The following is a 20709-nucleotide window of genomic DNA, read 5'->3' on the forward strand; positions in this document are numbered from 1 at the left end:
CTTACTCCCAATTAGTTATGAAGGTATCAAAGTTTTGAAAATGAGTTTTTGACGGAAATACGTATATTTACGCGAACATTATACTCATCTACGTACCTTACACCATAGTATGAGTTTGGTTGAATACAGAATAAATGATTTTTAAATGTAAACCTGTGCATGCAGGTATTTGGATATATATTTCTAAAAAAAATATTCCTCGTAAAGCCTAATGTTGTTCTTGTTATTCTGTTTTGTTATTATAGTCGCTTCCAGTATTTAGGTTTTGGCCGAAAGAATGACTTCGCGAGGCTGTTTACATCACCCTTGCCTTATTTAGTAATTAGTACAATAGCAAATGTTTTAACATCTTAATTTATTACCCACAGCTAGACTTTATTAATAAATAAATATAACATTTTTCTCTATCAGGTTTGTTTTGAGATTTTATATACATATACTTTTAATCGTGCCGAGAGTTACAGTTAATGTTTACAGTTTTCTTTAAAACTACCTTAAAATTTGCATTTTACATGCTTGCTTATTACTTGTTCAAGCTTACTATTTTATTAAAAAAATGTTTGAGGCAAAAATTATTTAAAGGGGGTTCTGGGGATTTTTAAACTTTAAACCTTTGAATCTCAGTTGCGCATATAATGTGTTGCCTGCCCCTTATCAAATTGTATTATTTCTAACAAATTGTGGATAATTTTGATTACAGGCTGCTGCCGCTGGAGCTTGGCAGCAACAGCAACAACAACAACAACAGCAACAACAACAACAATGGGAGCAATGGCAACAGTGGCAACAGCAATATACCCAGTGGCAACAGTTGTATGGAGAGAAGGTAGAAATGAGGCTTTTTCCCGCGTTACAAAATATTCCTTCATAGGCTTTGGTCGAGGTTTTTTTTAAATTTATTTTATCATCAATTCTTTTTTATTTTATTTTTTCATTGAGATTTGTTTAGTTAAATAGTTCACACACATACACACAAAATAAACATACATACGTCTTGCAGAGTTAAAGGAATTGTTTTACAAAAACTTATACTACAGGATCACATCTCACATCCTCTCACACATACAAATGAGTGCAAATGTTAGTTTGAGGAATAAACAGTTTAAAAGAACTGGATAGTAAGGAAATAGTATGAAGAGTGTGGTTTCCAAATCAATTTTAGAAAAAACAAATTAATAAAATAGGTGATGGATTCTTTTTTGATTTTCTAGTGCATTTCAATGTGACGAATTAACATCAAAAAATTATACTGTTGGGTCCTTAAACCATCTCAGGGACTAAAACCATGGTCTCATTTTCACTAACTTTAGATGTCAATACCTGCTAACGTCATATTGTATTATTAGATATTTTGAATATTATTTTATTTATTTATTTACTTTATCAAAGTACTTTGATAACCTTTTATTTGTATTAAATCTACGAAGTATTATGTTTACAACAGTACATGGCTTCTCTTCAGAGTGGAGGAACTGCTGCGCCTCCATTACCTCCTTCAGTTCTGAACACTGCACCGCTTCCACCAGTTCCACCAACATCTGAGTTCTCAACCACTGTACCTACTTCTTCTGTAGGATACACAACTGCCACATCCACGGTTGATTATACCACTTCTACAGCAGGGTAAGTCCTCTATGTTTCTTTCTGTTGTAACAATTACCATTAAAACTATTCCATTTTCATTATTGCGGACAGTGATTCCCCGATTTCTTGAACTCTTAAATACGTTTGCAGACCTAATGATTTCAACTCTCTTCATACAGGGAATGAAAACATTAGTTTTTCATTTTCATGTTTAATATCTTTACCATTTATACTATTTTTTTTTTTTCAAATCTAACTTGAGTTTGAAATTAAAGGTCAAAGAGACCTGGAGATTCACTAGATTCAGCGCAAAGCAAGAAAACAAAAAGCGATGCAAGTGATGCCTCATCTGCAGTGAAAACAATTAAGGTAAATTTCAGTGTGAAATGATTTAAGCATTTGTTTATGCGGTTACGTTATAAATAGGAGATAAATAAAAGTGTGCTTCCTGCATAAAAGTATGGTCAAACCAGGTTAGGTTAGGAAATTAGTGGGGAAAGTTAAATTAAGAAGGTATGGAGAGTTGTGCATATGTTATCACTGAACAAAATATTCTTGCTGTATAATTTATAAAATTCCACCTTCAGTATTTTACTGAATTTTGACTTCTTCAGTTTGAGATGATCACTGGAAAACTGTTTTTTCGTCAATTTACAATTCTCCTTGTTTACATGAGGCAAAAAGAAATGAATTCAGCAAATACATATTACGTTCTGTTTTGCATAATAATGTGTTTTTGTAGCCTATATTTGTTTCCAAGTTTGTAGTGTTTATACATAAAGAAGCTATTAAATCATATTTTTTATTTATAAAAAAAATCAACATTTATACCTCAATATTTATATCGTCAGAGGTACTATAGCACTTAACTAACTGCATTGCGATCAGTAAACAAAATTTTTTCTCGTTCAAAATAATAAAAGAATTATTAATATAGATACGGTAATATTTGTATATTATGAGACCCAAAATACAAATTTATTTAAAAATATTTAATTTAAAGAAGAAATATTGTCAGTGATAGACCGATCATAACCACTCTGAAGAGAAGTAACAGTCAAAACAATCCTCCACCTAACTATAAACAACTGACCAGCTCTTTGTTATCAACATGCAAAAATTACTTTTGTTTATTGGGAATTTAAAAAAATAAACTCTAGTCGGTTTGAAGTATTTAATATAAAATATGTGATGATTATTAGAGCACCACTAATTTAACTATTTTCCACCACTACTTGTCTCCTAAAATGATAAACCAAATCTTGAAAATTTTACCTTTTTTATTTTTTGCTTTTGTGATTAACATTTTTAAACATCTATTTAATAAATTAATTGAGATAAGAAATAAAATAACCGTAATATTAATGAGAGAATAATATTAATATTAAGTGAGAAAAGAGAAAACTAAAATAATAATTATTAGTCATTGGATTTTTTGTAATAAGCTGTATTTATGTTTTTAATAATAACCCCTATCCAAACCAAAGACCAAAAATGAAATATCTCCAGTATATTAGAAATAACAAATTTGCTCGAAAAAGTAATTAACCCTCCAAAAACCGTAGTAAAATATTATAACAGGATTAAAACAATAAAAAAGCAATCAACTTCAGTGAATGTAGCAAAGTGTATTATTATAGGGAGAGAGTAAAATTTATCTTCCTTTTTGGTGCGTTTGCAAATTAGACTGCATGTTTTATTTCAGACCTTTTTTGTCGCTGTTTTTTTTCTTTATTTTTTAACGCAATTACCCCGAATTATCGGTTATTCTAATTGAATTTAAACACACTAAATTTTATATAGGTTTTATTGATAGAAAATTGTAAAATTCACCAACTCTATGAGACATTTATTCATTAATATTGGGTTGTCCGGAAAATATTGCAGGATTTTATGTTTTCTTTAAAATACCCCTCAAAATAGTTTATGTTAAAATACCCCTCAAAACTGTTTATGTTTGTTAGACTTTTGACTTTTATAAATGTAAACACTTATTAATCCCCTTTCAAACAAAAATGTTTGTTTACCTCTGTAACATTTTGCTACTTGGAAATAATTCAGTCTTTACTAAGATGTCAAAGCGTGATTTTCGCCTAATTTTGTTTTACGAGTTCAAACTCGGCCGGTACGGGACCCAAACGGCCAGAAATATCAACAAGTCTGAGGCGAAGACAGTACCATAATCCTGCATTATTTCCCGGACTACCCAATATTAGTAATTACGTATTTTATGTTAAAAATTGAAGTAAATAATTTACTTGTTTAGGATGCTTTGGAAGAAATGGCACAGGCGGAAAAACAATTTGATGAACAGTTTAATAACTGGGAAAGTCAGTTTAATAATTGGCGAGAACAAAATGCGAATCATCCAGATACAGTATGTAGTTGAGGCTAGACGTATTTTAATACATGCATATTTGCTTTAACTTTATATTACTGTACAATTATTTATAATTAGGAACAGTATAAAGCATACGAAGCCAAATGGACTAGTTGGAGAGATCAGCTTCTTCAGCGGAGGGAGCAAATGAAAAAGAAAAAAGAAGCGAAAGAAGCAGAACTTGCTAAAGCTCAGGTAACTTTCTTAACTTGATCCTTGCTTGTTTAAATGTCCAAATGTAAATATTTTCTTAATTAAAAAAAAAAAATGCTAAAAACCTAAATTGGCCTCAACACTATCGAATTTTACTCCTTCTGAGTTTTAGCGGGATAGGCTCATGATTCGCTGAAACAATTCAGACAGAGAATTCATTCTGAAAAAAAGTGAACCCATACTCTTGTTGAATATGTGAACGATTTTCAAACAAAAGTAACCGAGGCTTGTGAGCTAAAAAGATGAATATTTAAAAAACACGACATAGAATAAAAGTTGGATAGAAAAAAAAAATTCTAAACGGGAGAGAAGATCCCCTAGTACTTCTGCCTAAGCCAGAGAATTCTATTCGAGCCAAATACATAGTTCTATATGTTGTTGAGCGAAACGTTATTGATGTGAGACAGATTTAAGATGAGAAGGAATGTAATCTAGTTATATCACATAAAGAAATGCTAGGAAAGTTTGTCAAGAATGTGAGGAAAGTTGCGATGTCATGCAAAGGCTCGTGAATAGTGTAGTGACCCCTGACCGGCCGGTCGAAGCTAAGGCAATGAGAAGATCAAGGAAGGCCAAGGGAAAGATGAAGACCAAGGCAAATACTTAAACATAATATCTTTCCTCTTGCATAAGCCCAACAGTACAATTCACGCTATGCTCGACTTCAAAAATTTTATAGCTGTTACCAGATCAGATTCATTTGCAACCGAGGGTGGATGATGAGGTGGATAGTCTAGGCCAAATTTGATCTGTTAAAGGGTTTTGACAGTTCATTTAACCAACAGAGTAAAAGATTATACTTCTATTAGTACAAGGTGATGCCCCTCGACATGAAGAACGCACCTGCCACATTTCAGAGACTAGTTTACATAATTACCGAGGGTCTACAATATGTGAAGCCTGAAATATGTTTTCTGTACCATGAAATTAGGTAAAAATCTGAAAAAAAATTAACAGCGTCAAAAAAATTATTCCTCTGGTGAAGAGAGTGTTTGGCGCTCATATTAGCGCTACCACATTCGAATTTTACATAAATTCTATTGAAATTCTTCAAACTTTTGTGTAAAATGATCACAATCCTCTCGTTTACTACCTTCTGTGCATGACGAAGAAAAGTCATAGGTTGAAGAGACGGCGTCAGTCACTGCCGAATTTTGACTTAAGTATCAAACGTTCAAAAGGCAAACAAATTCTGAGAAAGAAGAGAGTGTCACGCGAAGTTCAAGACAGAGAGTAATAAGAAAGTGGACGTTAGTCTAATGAAATTAGTTTAGCTTATATGTTGGAAGATAGGAGGTTGATATGTTAAAAAATCAACATTGGTATTTTAGCAGAATACATAAAGTACCTTTTTTTAATTTGTTTCTATTATACACATTTCTCTTGTGCGTAGCATGTAATAATGAATATTCATCTGTTTGTTGTTAGGCAGAAGAAGCAGCTGCTGCTGTTGCCGCCGCCGCCGCTGCTGCTGCAGCTGCAGCAGAAACAGTGAATGTTACATCTACATCAGTTCCTCCTCCAGTAACTGGCGTACCTCCTGTAAATATAGCAACAACTACCGGGTTACCTGGTAGTACAAGTATGCCATCTTATCCTCAAGCTGCCCTTGGTCTTTATGGAAGTATGGGATTTCCAATGGGATATGGACAGCAAAATTATATGTTTGGTATGGGCCAACAGCCTACTGGTGTAGTGCCTCCTATTCCACCTCCGATAATGCCCCCAACACCTCTTTTACCGCCATCAGGCAATACCACTACTGCAACACCAGTCGCCAATCCAAATGTTCCTCCTCCAGGACCAACCCCGGTTGGACCGCCTTCACAGTCCGCCTTGATGAATGCAGCTACTACTTCGTCGCCTCTTTTGCCGCGCACTTCCGTTCCTCCACCTGATTCTGGTACTACAACTTCTGTAAGTACCATTTCGTATATATATTTTATTAAAAAAAAAAAAAAACACCACTTAACAAACCAAAAACTTAGACCTAAAGTAGAAATTAATTTATTTTATTTTTCTTGTTTTATTTACTAGGAATAATTTTTAATTTTATTCTACTGCTTCAAATTATCGAGCTTACTAAAGCTGCTATTCTGACTGGGTAATTAAGTTAAGTAAGTCAGAAGGCCATTGCATTTATCTATTTAAATAAAAAATTCTGCTATTCCTTTAGATTTGGTTTTAGGTTGTATTGGATTTGTCTTGAGATAAAAATTAGAACTCCTTTATTTCACTCGCTAAATTAAAACATTAGACAATAAAATTGTTTTGGAAAAAAGTTTTTAGAGATCACGGTGTGGTTGGTGTGCATTTCGTCGAATATTATTAGATATTTTTAAAGTAGCCTCTGTGGCCAGTTAATTAATGCATGAAATTAATCTTTTGGGACAGCATCATTAATTAAAAATGGGAAAGCAACTGTCTAACAAAGGTCAAAGTTCTCTTCTTGTAAATAGCTCCTTTAAGGATAAAGTGTGCATCTTCTCCCTTTAAAATGCTCCTGGATGTAGGCCTTCGAAAGTGGTCGCGGAAATGTTGCAAGAGGATCTACAAAAATTTGGAGAAATATTCCTCTATATTTTTTGGGTGACCTAAGGACTAATAGATTATCGCTCAGGGTGCGAAACACTCAAATACTTCGTATTACTTCTACAGTCGAACGGCTTCTAAGAGGGAAATTTATAAAAGAGAAACAGAAGGTCAGAATGTCATCGGCATGCTATTGTCTGTTCCAAAACATGCAACATCGAAAGATATGTTATGAAAGATATAAACGCTTATATAAAGTCCCACAGTGAGTTTGTAATGATTTATGGAGGGAATCCTGAACTCTTTGCGAGAGAAAAGGAAATTTATTGCCGACATGGATTTCTGGAGTCAATCGGCTTTGGAAGACTAGAATAGAGGAGATTAGGAGAGTCAGAAATATAGTCATTTGAAAGATAGGGGACGGCAAGCAGAACGTGTTGGAAAACTTAGTTGAAAGAAGATTCCAAAGGTTCGGCCATATTTTAAGAGTATAGGTTAAATGATTGCCAAAAAAAAAGAAGGTTTTTTGGACCTGTAAGAAGAAAGAGAGCTCAACCAAACCAAGAAGTCACTTATAGAAAAGGGAGAATGCCTAATCAGAGATAAATGGAGATAATGTATTGTGTATTCCTTATTCTGCTCGGTTACTTTTATTATAAATTTTGTTTTCTACCATATTGGTATAAAACATATGAAAATGTATAAATGTTAAATAGTGTTAAGGTTATTTATATATATTTATAAATTGATATACATTTAGTAGGGTTCTTAATTTTATAATGATCGATAATTTATTTCTTTTTGTCTTGAATCTCATTGAAAACCAATTTGTATCAATACAAAATATTTGTGCGCCTGGTAGTTAAATTGCCGCGAGAATACAGCAGTATAATCGGAACTCTGAGAAAACAGTACCATATGTTTGTTACTACCGCCTTCGTTTGCTATTGTTGAGAGGAGTCCTTCTCTCCGTACTTTCGAGCTGTGAAGGATCTCCGACTGTTAACATGTAAAAATAAGTAGGCAAATTAATAATAATAATAAAAATTACTCATAACAATTCCAAAATCAAATATCACAAATAATAGAAAACCAAGAAATATAATTATAGATTCTGCTGGCAATTAAGATGGTCACTTTGTACCAAAGTCAAACTATTCAGTTCGTCTTTCTTCTTCTGCACTACGAACGTTTGTTGATTTGTATCTGTGGTGATTTTTCAACTTTAATTTAAAGTTGGTAATTTTCTCTCTTCCTTGAAAGAGCCGACTCGTCGACCGGCCTAAATGCAGAAGTGGTAAAATGCCTGGGGCGTACACATTGTTCAGCACTCATCCTGTGCTTAACGGTCGCAGAAACACGAAAGGGCAAGAATATTTAAATGTACTATTTAAAAATAATAATAAATTTATGCACCGATAATCTGCAAACCAGAGCAGATTCTTTGCTTTAGCTTGTCCTAATCAGTCAAGCAACATATCATGTTATAAGCTGCAAACTTCAATACAATGTTGTGCAAATGTAAACGACGTACTCATTATATATCTCGAAATTCTCACTGTTCCTTTAACACCACTTTTCCTGAATTGTATCTCAATGACTCTTGTATAATAAATACACACACACACACACACACACACACACACAAGATAATTGTGTAAGTATAAATTAAGTAGCGCATTAATCGAACGATAGATGTGTTTAATACTATTAATGTACAAGAGTCATTGAGATACAATTCAGGAAAAGTGGCGTTAAAGGAACAGTGAGAATTTTGAGATTAATTTTTGCTTACGCAAAATGACATTCTTGATTTTAAAAAGGAAAAAGTGTTAAGATGATTAATTTGTTTTCTTAATAACTCCCAATGTTTTGTCTAGAAAAAAATGAGTTCTTAATATTTAGCTCATCTGAGCGTATTTAGTTTGTGTGGTAGAATTGGTAATTAACTTATCTACTTTAAAAATTAAATTTAATTCTATTACAATTTTATGGTTTAAAACTTATTACTATTGATTGTTAGTGTTATTATTCATATTCTTTATATTCTATATTTATAACTTTTCAACTTTTTTTTTTGTTTTTTTGTTTTTGCTTTTGTTTTTTTTGTTTTTGTTTTTGCCTAATTGAACAAAAATTTCTTGATTTCTATTTACACAAAGGTGCAATATTTAAAAAGATTAACTTTATGATTGTTGCTACATGTGCAATTTATTTCAATCACAACTGTTATCTTTCTGGGACATTTTTAAATATTACGAAGTTTCCAACAAATAATAGGTGTATTTTTATTTTCATTTATTTATTTATTTAATTAAGGAGCATCGACTCCTGAGATCATTAGCGCCAATAGGTCTATTCTTTTTCTGATTGTGTCTTACGGTATTGTAAATTACATACTTTATTTATAGAAGTAGAGTGATGTAAGCTTTCTTTAGTGTTTAAGTAATGAAATAAAAAGGAAGTATTTTTTAATTTACGAACATAATTTTATGTAAGATCTACATAGCCAAGCGGTTAGAGGCGAGACCTGCAAAGCTAATATGTATTGTGGTACTGGGTTCGATTCCCGGTCTTAGGCCTTGGATTTTATTTAATGGTTAATAAAAGAAATTTACAGCAAAGTAAGTTTGCTAGTCGCCTCCGTCCAAGACACCTAATTGGTAGTTGGACGTTAAAAAACAAAAGAAAGAAGAAGATCTACATATTATATGTATATGAATATACATTGGTGGTTTCGTGACCGTAAATTATTAAAATTAAGGATTCAAAATTGGCGAGGAATCGGTCAAATAAAACTGAAAAAACGGGTTGTTGTTTTTATTTGACCGATTCCAGGGCCAATTTTGAATCCTTAGTTATATGTATATATACATATATATAAAGCATGTTAAGCTTATCTTTATGTAGAAAAACTTTTTCATTCCACTGATTTAAAACAGCTTGAAGTTTACACGGTTACAATTTTCATGGGTAGAAAAATACCTTTTATATGTATCACGCCTAAATGTACTTTACGACAAAATTCGCTTTACAGTGCAGCCCTTAGACTCTTTTATCTTTAAATGCTCTGTTGGTTCACTGTATTTGTTTTAATCTGTGTCTAAAATATACTGCTTTGGAGGCTGATTGTCATACTTGAAAGTATCGGGCAACAGCTAAAAGTTCATTGACTTCATGTCTAAAAATATCTCCTTTAAGTTTAACTTCTATATATCCCAGATTATAAAAAACTTACTTTAAGTTATTTTGAAATTTATTTAAAAACAAAAGTTGCATACATCAGCATGTTGATTGATGAAATAGTTGTGCCTAAAGAAGACCTTCATATTTTAAACTAAATTTTTAATTGGCATTTTTTGAAATTCAATTAAATCACCAGATCTCATAAAAGTTTCATTGAACACGAAACTCCAATCAAATCTTGTAGATAAAGAAAGGCTTTTTGTTTGTTTGTTTGTTTTATTTTTCGCAATGATACTTGGTTCTATGAGGCGCAAGAACCGAATTTTTGAGATTTGAATTATGGCCCGTTTGAGAGGAATAAATAAAATATCGGTCAGATAAAAATAAATATGATATTACTTTCCGTAAGGAGTAAGAAGTGCCAGAACTCTTTAAAACCGTTTTGTAGTTATTGTTCATTGCTAAATCGGAAATTGCTGCTTCTAAGATTTATGTTTTGATTAAGTTGTACCTTTAAACTTACAGGTAGGGCACGTTCCAACTACGCAGCAGCAGAAAATGGGACCTCTTCCGTCAAGTACAAGCTTTCCAATGACAACGCCACCTCCAGATTCTTCCATACCAGGACTTGATTTATTAAGCGGAAACAATAAGAATTCGTTACAACAGATGAACATAAAACCAGTTAGATTGTTAACTGAAGATGAAATCATTCAGACACCAGCTGATAATAAGCCATTTGATTTTCCTGCTCCGAAGTATCAAAATACACATCCAGCTCAACAACCCAAGATTCCTCCATTGATGAGTGCCCCACCATTGATGAATGTACCACCACCGAGATTTGGAAATCCAGCTGCTAAAAAATTTCATCTAGGAGCTCCAGGAGGACAAACTTTGTTTCCTGTAAAACATAATCCTAACAAAGATGTTGTAGCTGCACTCATGAACACCCTGCAGCCCTGCAAGCCTGAAGATATTCCTCTAGGGCAAAAGAACCAATCCAACATTCCTGGAGATTCTTTTAGCAAAGAAGGAGATAATAATAACCAATCTTTCACCTGTAACAATCAGATGGATAATCAGTTTTCACAATCTTTTCTTGGTGGTCAGAGTTCGCCAAACAAACAGCAATTTCAGCCTAATAATCAGTCCTTCCCCCCACTAACTAGTCAAAGCGGAAATGCTTCTACTAAGCCTTTTCTTCCGAATAATAATCAAGGTGGCCCCCCTCCTAACAATAAACTTTCATTTCCTTCTAATCAAAACAGTGGTCCACCTTTCAGTTTTAACAATCAACCCTTCAAAAACCAAAATTTTCCTCCAAATAATCAAAATTCGAATTCACCAAATCATCCTTTTCCTTCTAGTGGTAATTTTTCACCTTCCAAAGGCATTCAGCCAAATCTGCAAGGTCCCCCACCAGGTTTTCAGCAGAGACCGAATTTTTCACCCAGAAATCAAGGAGGTGTGCCATCCAAAGATAGTGATTTCAATAAAGCCCCACCGAACTGGCCAGATGGTCGGTCACCTAACAGCTCAAGACCACCTCTGCTTCCTACGCCTAACGCCCAAGGAGGATTTAATCGACCTGGAGATAATTTTAGAAGAAACTATTCTCAGGATTACCCACCTCCACTTTTAGATCAAGATGGTCCACCACGCAATATGAATGATGGCGAATTTGGAGATAAAAAAGAAATGCATTCTGGCCCACCTGGCAAAAATGACGACAGATCATTTGGTTCATACCAAAATCGTTTTGATGGTTCAAGAACTTCACAGAGCGGTTTTGATCGCAAAGAGGATGAGGTAAACACTCATTACCAGTTCCCATATTGATTATTAGTTTCTAGGTATAATTCGTAGTTGATTTTTCCAACCATCTTCAGCATGGTTTGTAAATTAATAATTTTGATTGAAATGCACGAACTAGAAATTGTTTTTATACAATATAAATTCTTATATTTTATGCTCCGCATTTGTTATATTTAATAGGAACTTGGATAGAAGAGATCTTTATCTGAGTGAAACAAACAAAAAGTAAACAAAATATTACCTAATGTATATGTTTATCCTAAAACGAATTATGTTGCGAATTACGTGAAATATTTAGAATGGTAGCCAAAGTTCGTTTTCATAATATCTGCATTTTCTTTACGGTGTTAAGTTTTAGAGTTAATTTTAATTATAATTGGACTTCCGTTTTGATGTAAAAACAAAATTACAATGAATTGATTAGTTTTGCGGTCTAAATCGAGAGATGTTGGGTTATTAGTTAACAAGTAGCCTATAATTTTGCAAGGGTAATTGCTTTTATTAAAACAGTCTGGCAAACCTGCTACACGACGACGTGTTAGTTTGTACATTTTTGTTATTTTGTATTAAATGACATATTAGTCAATTTGAATTGTGAATGCGTGAATAAATGTATAAATGATAACATGTACTCGAAGCAAAAATGCCTTTCTAAAGTGACTGCAGCATTATTTAGGTTGACCAGGCCATATAAGTCTCTTACACGACTTTTTGTTTTTACAAAATATTCATACAATATTATATTTTTCCCCCTGTGAAAATATGAATAACTAGTGACGCAGTTTCCTATTGGGTTCCAAATCTGAGCGAAAAAAAAGTACTTTTAGTATACATACTAAGAAAGCTAGGTATTTCTGCTGTTGTGTACATCATTATCATTGTGTATGAATTATGAATAATCGAAACAGACTGACTGTTCATGACTCGACCGAAGGCTGCATGTTGCCTTAGCTTCTTGCACTAACAGTCTCTATTCATGTGAGATGAACTGCTTGAGTATTAGGTTAGAAATTGCTAAGAAGACAGGTTTTCGATTGCATTCGGAGTCTTCGAAAAGACGAGCCGTGCATCAGTTATATTACGCGGTCACTTCTAATTGAAAATTAAATGCTTATTAAATGTGGAGTTCTTTTTCCAACCAAACATTTCAGAATTTGCAGAATTTTTGTTTACGTGTGAGGTTCAGGTTCAGGTTTTTAGTGACTAATAGAAAATGAAAAGTAGTTATAATTGAATGAATATACTATTTGATTTGATTAGAAGGCGCTATGGTAGCCGAGCGATTAGAGTCGAGGCCTACAAAGCTAATATGTATTCGTAGTGCTGGGATCAATTCCCGGTCTAGCCCTTTATTTAATGGTTAATAACAGAAGTTTACAGTAAAGTATGTTTGCTATCCGTCTCCGTCCACAACACCTAATCGGTTGTTGGACGTAAAGCCCACCTGAAAAAATAGGCATTACTTCACTATTTGGTGAGATTGTGGCTTTAATTGAAAAGGTATATTTAACAGATATTTCATAAGAATTTCTTTCTTTCACTAAAGTTGTTAAATAAAAGTTTAAATTACAAGTTAAACAACTGCATTAAGATTGATGGAATTTGCAAGTCTATTCCAAAAAAGATCTGCCTAGAAATCTATATAAAGTTATTTAGATTTGGTATTATTCAGAACTGTTTGGTAGTAATTGTTTTACTGCGTATAAGTTGTAAGGCTGTAACCCAGATAAAATAACTGTGTAAGCTTCTAAATTAAGTTATTGTTTGTTTTCTTATTTACTGTAATTATAATTTATGTCGCAGAAAACAAATTGTTTTAAGCATTTAACACTAAATTTCGTAAGGCTATATTTCTATGTTGTTTAAATAAATTCTTACGTTCTGAAAAATTTGTAATCTCTCTGACAACATCTTTCATCTCTCAATCAGTTTTTGCCTTCTGCAGCTTTTTTGAATCTTTTGTTTCTTAAGGGAAAAAAATAAATTTTTTGAACTAACAATATTGTTGAAAATGCTTTACTAAAATTAGTCTAATCTGTTGTATGAATGCATTTATTTAAATTGAATTTGTCCTAACAAAAGAGATAGTGAGGAAAATTAAAATGTTTGTTTTAAGATATACTCTTAATAATAATTATTCTAGTCATAAGTTATGTTGCACTAGGTTAGGTGTTTGAGATGTAACGATTTTTTGAGATACAGTCACTTATTTCGAAGTGATTTCTCTTGCGATTCGAACTCTTCAATTAACAATGCCCAAATTCTCACGCTGTCCTATTTTCGGTCCCTTTTTTCTACTCATCTACTCTCATTGAATCGTATCAATGACGCTAAGAACAATCCTTCGGTTGAACCCTAATTATTTGAGAAGCTTCGAAATTTGATAATTTTTTCTTTTCTTTTTTAATTATTATTAACCCTTCCATCTTAATAAAAAAAAAAATGAGACTGACTTAACTACTTTTGTAGAGTACTAGTTAATGTTAATAAATAATTACTAGTTACAATTAATTATTTTCAAAATATGTAAACAACAAAAACACGAAATATTATACTATAAAAGAACTTTTGGCTTGACTTGGCCAATTTATATTTAACAAAATTATTTATTGAATGATTTAAAATGTTATCGTTTTGCTAAGAAAATAGTTGAAGCTAATAGCTGGTAAATATTAAAAGTTGTTAAGTTTTAAATTTGTCCAGTCGCATTTTTTAAATGGAAATCTAGATTTAACTACATTTATTTGATTCCTAACTTTGATAACTACCTGTTGAATAGTTTTGGTTTGAGTGCCTTTTTTTATCTTCTTTACTTTTATCAAATATTTATTTGTTTGCTTTTTTTTCTAGGGATCAAATTTTAATCAAACTAGACCTGGTATGCAACACCCTGGAAAAGGTTTGTTTATTTATTTTTTTAAACAAATTATTTTAATCTTGATTTGTTATTTATGTTTATAATTACGTATTTAAAAATATGGCTCCAGTCTGGACCTAATAATAGTTCATCGGAAAAGGCTGTTTCAACTATAATTAAAATATTCTACTTATTTCCTTGTCATTTATCGGAAAAATAAATTAATTAAACTAAGAAGAATATATCACTTTTATTGGACTCATGACACGTTCAAGTCTGATTGCAAAAATTAAATAATATTGGATTTTTATTTCTTACATTTCAAAAATAAAAATTTAAGTAGCTTCCTGTTATATTATGTGAAAGAATATTTCCAAAAAGTCAATGTAATATGTATAAAAATATTTTTTGTTTTAGATTTCCGCTATCCTCCTCCTTTAATGGACAATTTGGATAGGTAAGAACATAAATCTACACTGCATTATAATTTTGTTATATGTATTTATGTAGAGGTATAGTTATTAACTGTTAGGCACTTTCAAATTATTATAAACAATTTAGCAGGCAAAGTAATGTAAATCTATTACATATTTCACTTTAAAAAAATTTTGTTGAACACACAGAAGGATCTGCAATGCTGGGCAATGTCAGTTGTTTTCACCGTCAGATCATAGCTTGTTTTCTTTCATTCTGATCTTTTCGGATTATCATACATAAAGAAAACAAACTATACATATGGTTGAAAACTTGGTAATGAATATACTCGTATAATCTTAGCAATCAACATCTTGAAAGAAAATATTAATTTCATAAATAATTATTGTTATTTTGTAAGAGCAAACCTTAACCTTAATTGTGGCTCTAAATTGTTTAATTAATGACTCTTTACGAATTAATTTTGATCATTTTAGAACTCAAGGAATTAATAATATTAATGTTTGAATACCTATATATTTAAGTGCTGCCCTCAGAAGTTATCTTCCAACCATTCTTCGACGACAAGTAAATTCTATGTAATACTTACCTACCAATTCTTTTATGCAACCCTTTTCATTCGATTACTTTTCTTTAAAGATCCTTCTTTCTTTTCGCTAGAGTCCAAGTGATTCATTCGTCTTCAATGATTTCTTGACGATCGACAGATTACGTTTCTTAGATCTTAATTGCATTTAAAATATTTGGAGAAAAATTCTGCTACAATCAGCTTTCACATCTTATAACAGATTTCGTTGCTATTAGAAACAACTGCCTAAACTTACAACTACTAACTAACACTTGAACCATTTTAAAAGAATCTTTCACTTTGAGTATTTTGTTTTTTCTTGATTACCTCCTTTTGATTTTTATAGAAAGTCTGAGTTTTGGAGGTACTTCGTTTTTAGAAAGTTTTTAAACGTAAAACCCGTTTAACACAAATTTACTATCCTTTTTAGTTTTTAACTAATTTATCCAACTCCACTATGCCTAAAAATTTTTAGTAGATAAATACTTAACACATTGAACTCAGCTAATATATAAATTTATAGGTAAAAACAAGATCTCGAATTTGTAGAGGACCGATATCGCAAAATAGATGAAGAAGTGTATGTTTAAAAAAAAAAAACCTTAGTAACATGTTTGCAGAGGCAGTTTTTTTGGATCATTTTAAGATCATAAATTGTGAAGTAATTAAAGGATCAATCATAGTTAAATAAAAATGTAGCTGGAATTTGGAGTTTTTTCTGCATACAATTTTATTATTATTTTACGAATAATTAATTGTTAAACACATCATTTTGTATTCCTACCTGTTACTTACAATAAGGTAATTTTTAATTTAACAAAATTTCGTAAATGTATAAATTAGAAAAATGCATATTATCCTAATTCTAATATAATTAAATTTGGATTCATATTTTATCTATTTTAATAAATGCCATTATTCCATTTTTAATAATTTGCGTTTCAAATCATACTTATATCATTTTTGGATATATAAAATGTTGCGTCGTTTCTTATCAGATAGTATAAAGACTGACCTACCATTCGGCATTTTTCTCCACACATTAAAGAAATGGTAAGATACGTGAGATTTATTTTTAGATTTGGGCTCTTCTCTCCTTTACCGTTTGGTAATTCAAATATAGGCTGTATAAATCTTTTGTTCGAGTAAAATCTCCAATTTGCTTATTGTATTATCTCTGCGTATCTTTCACTGGATACGCAAAGGATACCGCCTCATACTACTTTGGTTCCAACATTTTACAAGACCACTTTGAAGCTCAGATCAAAAATGGGGAATCAACTCAACACTGCTAAATTTGTACAACTATCTTTCACTTTTCAAATATAGTCCTTCCAACCTCAACTGCATCAATAACTCAAACTTAAAAGACAGAAACTTACAGAAATTTCTGGGTACTTAGGAGACTTCTAGGTCCTAGATCCACCCAAACGATACACAAAATCTTTTTGAGTTTTTTTGAAAAAAATTTTGAGCAAACAAGATTTCAGTTGTCCAATGAACATGTATATATAAATTTACTGAGGCTACACACCAGTAATTTTGAATTTTTATTATCAGTTGTTGGAGTTTTGGATTCCGTACTATTCCGCATTTTATAATGTATGTATATAAATTTCACTTAACGCGATTGTTATTCTTGATTCTATTTATATTACACGAAGTGTAAGTAAAACAAAATTAATGAACACAACGAAAAATTTTATGGCCCAAAAATGGACTCAAAAAACGTGACAATGTAGTATAAAGGCTTTGGCAGAAAGGGAACCGAGACGCTATTAAATTTTTCACATATTTCAAGAAGTACTAATTTATCCCCAATTTTTTTTCTTTTAACGGTTTATAAGGCGACATATGATCAGTCCTCTAAAGTGGAAGAGTGCCGTCGACTATAACAAGTGGACTATAACATGCAATTAACGATTTATTATCTTGTTTTTTTCTCTTTCGCATAGTGATTGAATATCTCTCCCAGAAATCTAGTCCTCGCATTACTTTTACTTACTTCATTCCTCAAGGTTCAGTATTGTAGTTTTCTTCTAACTCCGAATCACAATACATTTTTAATTCTTATCAACATTATCCGGTTTGTAAATCGTACGTACTTGGTTTGTGATGAACAATTCTGGATACACTTAATACTATTTTCTGGGCAAATCCCAGAAATGACACTTCTAAAGTCCTCTAAGGTAAGCCTTAATCTCTTCCTACAAAACGACCCTAAAAACGAATTTCCCTTGATAAATTATAAAAAAGTTTTATTTAGAAGGTATTGCAGATTTATTGTTTAAGAAAATATTCCGATATATCAAATCCCAGTTTATTTAAAATATATACGTCTCCCTCTCATTATTTGCATTAACAAACTATTATTTCTTGCATTATTCATACAAGTTCCGGTTTATTTTCCCCCCTTAAGGAAATATATTATTTTCATATTTTCTAAAAATAAAATACCCTTTGCCAGTACATTGAGTAGTTTTAGTTGAGATTATTTTTAGAATCTTATACTATATTTATTTATTAAATACGTTGATAAAAGAGTACATTTATTTTTTAATAATTATTTCCAAGTACATCGTTCCATGATATTTGTTATATTTGCTCATTTTTAAAAAGAACTTGTTGAATGAATGATTTGCGCCATACTGTTTTTGACAATTTAAATAACTGTTATTTATTTCAGGCTTTCTAAGAGTCCACATGAAAAAGACGCAGCTGTATTCAAACCTTCAGTGATAATTGATTATTCTCATAAGCCTGCTGACCTAGGTATTTTAATTTTATCAGTTTTGACATTATATCTGAATTCAAAATAACTAGATTTAGCTTTGCATGGCAGCCTTCCTCAGAAGCAAGATAAAACTTTCGAATGCATTTCTAAACATCAAAATGCTCTTTTTTAAGGAGTTGATCCCGTGTATGAACCATGTACTATGATCGATTATGCACATGGAGCTCATGACATTAAACCTGATGATGAATTCAATAATTCGAGAGGTAAATGTTCCATTTCGTTCAAAATTAATGTCATTTTAAATAGAAATTTGACTGATTAAAGAAGTGATATTATTTTTCAGAACCATGGAGATTTGACCGAGGATCTGGAAGAGGTCTCCCTAGAGGTATTTATAATATTATTTGTTGCGAAAAATGGTACAATTCTTGATAACTTTTCGATACCCTTAGAAACCCTTTAGACTATACTTCTCTTGATAGCCCTTTAAGTTCAAGCACAAAGAAATCACTTTGAGCACTGTCTGAAGAAAACATTCAAAATGCTAGACATTATCATGTTTCAACATTATGGTTACAGCGTTTCACTTTGCTTGATTTTATTGCAGTTTTAAGGTGATTATTTTGAAAACTGAGCATGATACTTACAGTGGTCCTTCGATACATGCACAGCTTCAAGAAGATCCCTATTACTCCAAAACGTGAATCATCATTTCGTTCTCTATTTATGGTTGTATTCAAAATTTCTTTGATTTCGATTAAGAGAATGGCGTTATTTTTGCTAAGAAGCTCCCACTTTTTCGTTTGAAGCGCTTAGTTCTTCTCAAGCATCAAAACGTTCTCAATTCAGGAGACATCTAGCGTGGCATCCATCTTGCACCAATTGGAATGTATCTGCGCTTTGTTAAATACTGTACCCATGATTAATGTGACAAATCGTTAATTTTGAACAGTATCACTCGCCGTTTTTTTTTATTACTTAGCTTAAACTGCTGCAGAGTTCTTAGGAGACAAAATCCGATGTTCTTGACCAGAAATTCCTTGGAACTTGCATATTTTGGGAACTTTTTTGATCATTTGTTGACTTACTACTACCATCAACAGCTTCACCTTTCCGCCACATAAGCTTCCTCAATTCTTCACTTACACATAGCGATTAAAGAGGGACATTCTTTGTTCATTCTTAAGAGGAGAAGATTGAAGTGAACTGTATTTTTGCATCTGCCACTTTGTTAGCACTCACAACATGATTCCCAACTTTAAGATGATACAGTTTTTACAATTGTTAGTTTTTTTTTGTTTTTTTTTTTTCTTATTTAATAATTAATTATTCTGTTTGTCGCACTCTTCATTTATTTATCAGTTCTTTTAGCTGGAAATACTAACTATGCAATTTAATACATTGTAACTTTTCAGATTTTCCTCCAGGTCGACCCAATCCTTGGATGCCAGGAAGAGGGCCAGCTTGGGATGATAAACCTCCAGATGATTTTCGGCATAAAGGGCGTGATGACTTCAGGTCCCATGATGACAGAGGACCTTGGGATTCTCGACGAAGAGATGACAGAGACAGAGATAGGGATAGAGATAGGGACAGGGACAGGGACAGGGACAGGGACAGGGAACAGCGCGATAGAGATAGAGATCGCGATCGGGACAGGGATCGTGACAGAGAAAGAGGTCGAAGTCGAGAAAAAAGATTCACTCCTACTAAGAGAGATGAACGCTACAGACGAGATAGAAGTGCCAGCCACGACAAGTATGTTAATTAAATATAAATAATTAATTAAAGGCTAAGATACAGTTTGTTGCAGTTGTTAGTTAAATTGTAATTGATTTAGACATAAGGAAGACAATAAAGATAAAGATGACAAGAGAGATAGGAAAAGTCAGGAAAAAGACTGGGATAGCCGGCGTTCAAGCCGTAGTAGTAAAACTAGGTTCGTATTTTTATGTTAAGAATCGCATCTTAATTTGTTGTTTGTCACTTCTTAAAATTATATATATATTTTTTTTTCTGTTGTAGAAGTCTCTCACCTCATGAAATACCGAAGCAAGAGTCTCCCAAATCTAATATTGAACCAGAAAAAATGGTTCCACAAATACCTTTACCAATTAACGATATTCTTGCTCTTCCTGGTCGTGCTACCCGACCACCACGCATTGTTATCATTCTAAGAGGTCCCCCTGGATCTGGGAAAACATTTGTTGCTAAACTGATCAAGGTTAAACATAATTTTTTATTATAATTATTGTAAAATAAATAACTATTAGAAAAAAATATAGTATCTGAATACCCACAGAATTTTCTCTTGCTGCAATTATTATAATGATGTTTCTTAAAACATTTATTTCCCACTTCTAAATGTAGATTACTTGGGAGTAAAATTGTTTCTTTCA

The 20709-nt window shown here is 32.1% G+C and overlaps 1 protein-coding gene across 9 annotated transcripts in view; it reads left to right on the forward strand.

Annotated features, from left to right (window-relative positions):
• The window catches only part of LOC141455020 (uncharacterized), a 40148-nt gene that overhangs the window by 2891 nt on the left and 16548 nt on the right, over positions 1 to 20709 (forward strand). For 7 of the 9 annotated variants that reach the window (XR_012459117.1, XR_012459122.1, XM_074129866.1 and 4 more), the window contains exons 3-17: positions 701 to 826; positions 1445 to 1623; positions 1860 to 1953; positions 3851 to 3961; positions 4043 to 4159; positions 5606 to 6094; positions 10421 to 11707; positions 14564 to 14612; positions 14988 to 15027; positions 18260 to 18345; positions 18481 to 18573; positions 18654 to 18698; positions 19726 to 20068; positions 20151 to 20249; positions 20336 to 20534. Coding sequence is in view for 7 of the 9 variants with exons in the window: in XM_074129866.1 (XP_073985967.1) it covers positions 701 to 826; positions 1445 to 1623; positions 1860 to 1953; positions 3851 to 3961; positions 4043 to 4159; positions 5606 to 6094; positions 10421 to 11707; positions 14564 to 14612; positions 14988 to 15027; positions 18260 to 18345; positions 18481 to 18573; positions 18654 to 18698; positions 19726 to 20068; positions 20151 to 20249; positions 20336 to 20534 (3357 nt within the window). In the remaining 2 variants the exon portion in view is untranslated. The remainder of the gene's footprint in view (positions 1 to 700; positions 827 to 1444; positions 1624 to 1859; positions 1954 to 3850; positions 3962 to 4042; positions 4160 to 5605; positions 6095 to 10420; positions 11708 to 14563; positions 14613 to 14987; positions 15028 to 18259; positions 18346 to 18480; positions 18574 to 18653; positions 18699 to 19725; positions 20069 to 20150; positions 20250 to 20335; positions 20535 to 20709) is intronic. The other 2 variants (XM_074129850.1, XM_074129874.1) reach the window with 2 other exon arrangements.

This window comes from Rhodnius prolixus, unplaced genomic scaffold (assembly GCF_049639745.1).
Source record: "Rhodnius prolixus isolate KJV_2025 unplaced genomic scaffold, Rpr scaffold_1, whole genome shotgun sequence".
NCBI classification, from domain to species: Eukaryota; Metazoa; Arthropoda; class Insecta; order Hemiptera; family Reduviidae; genus Rhodnius; species Rhodnius prolixus.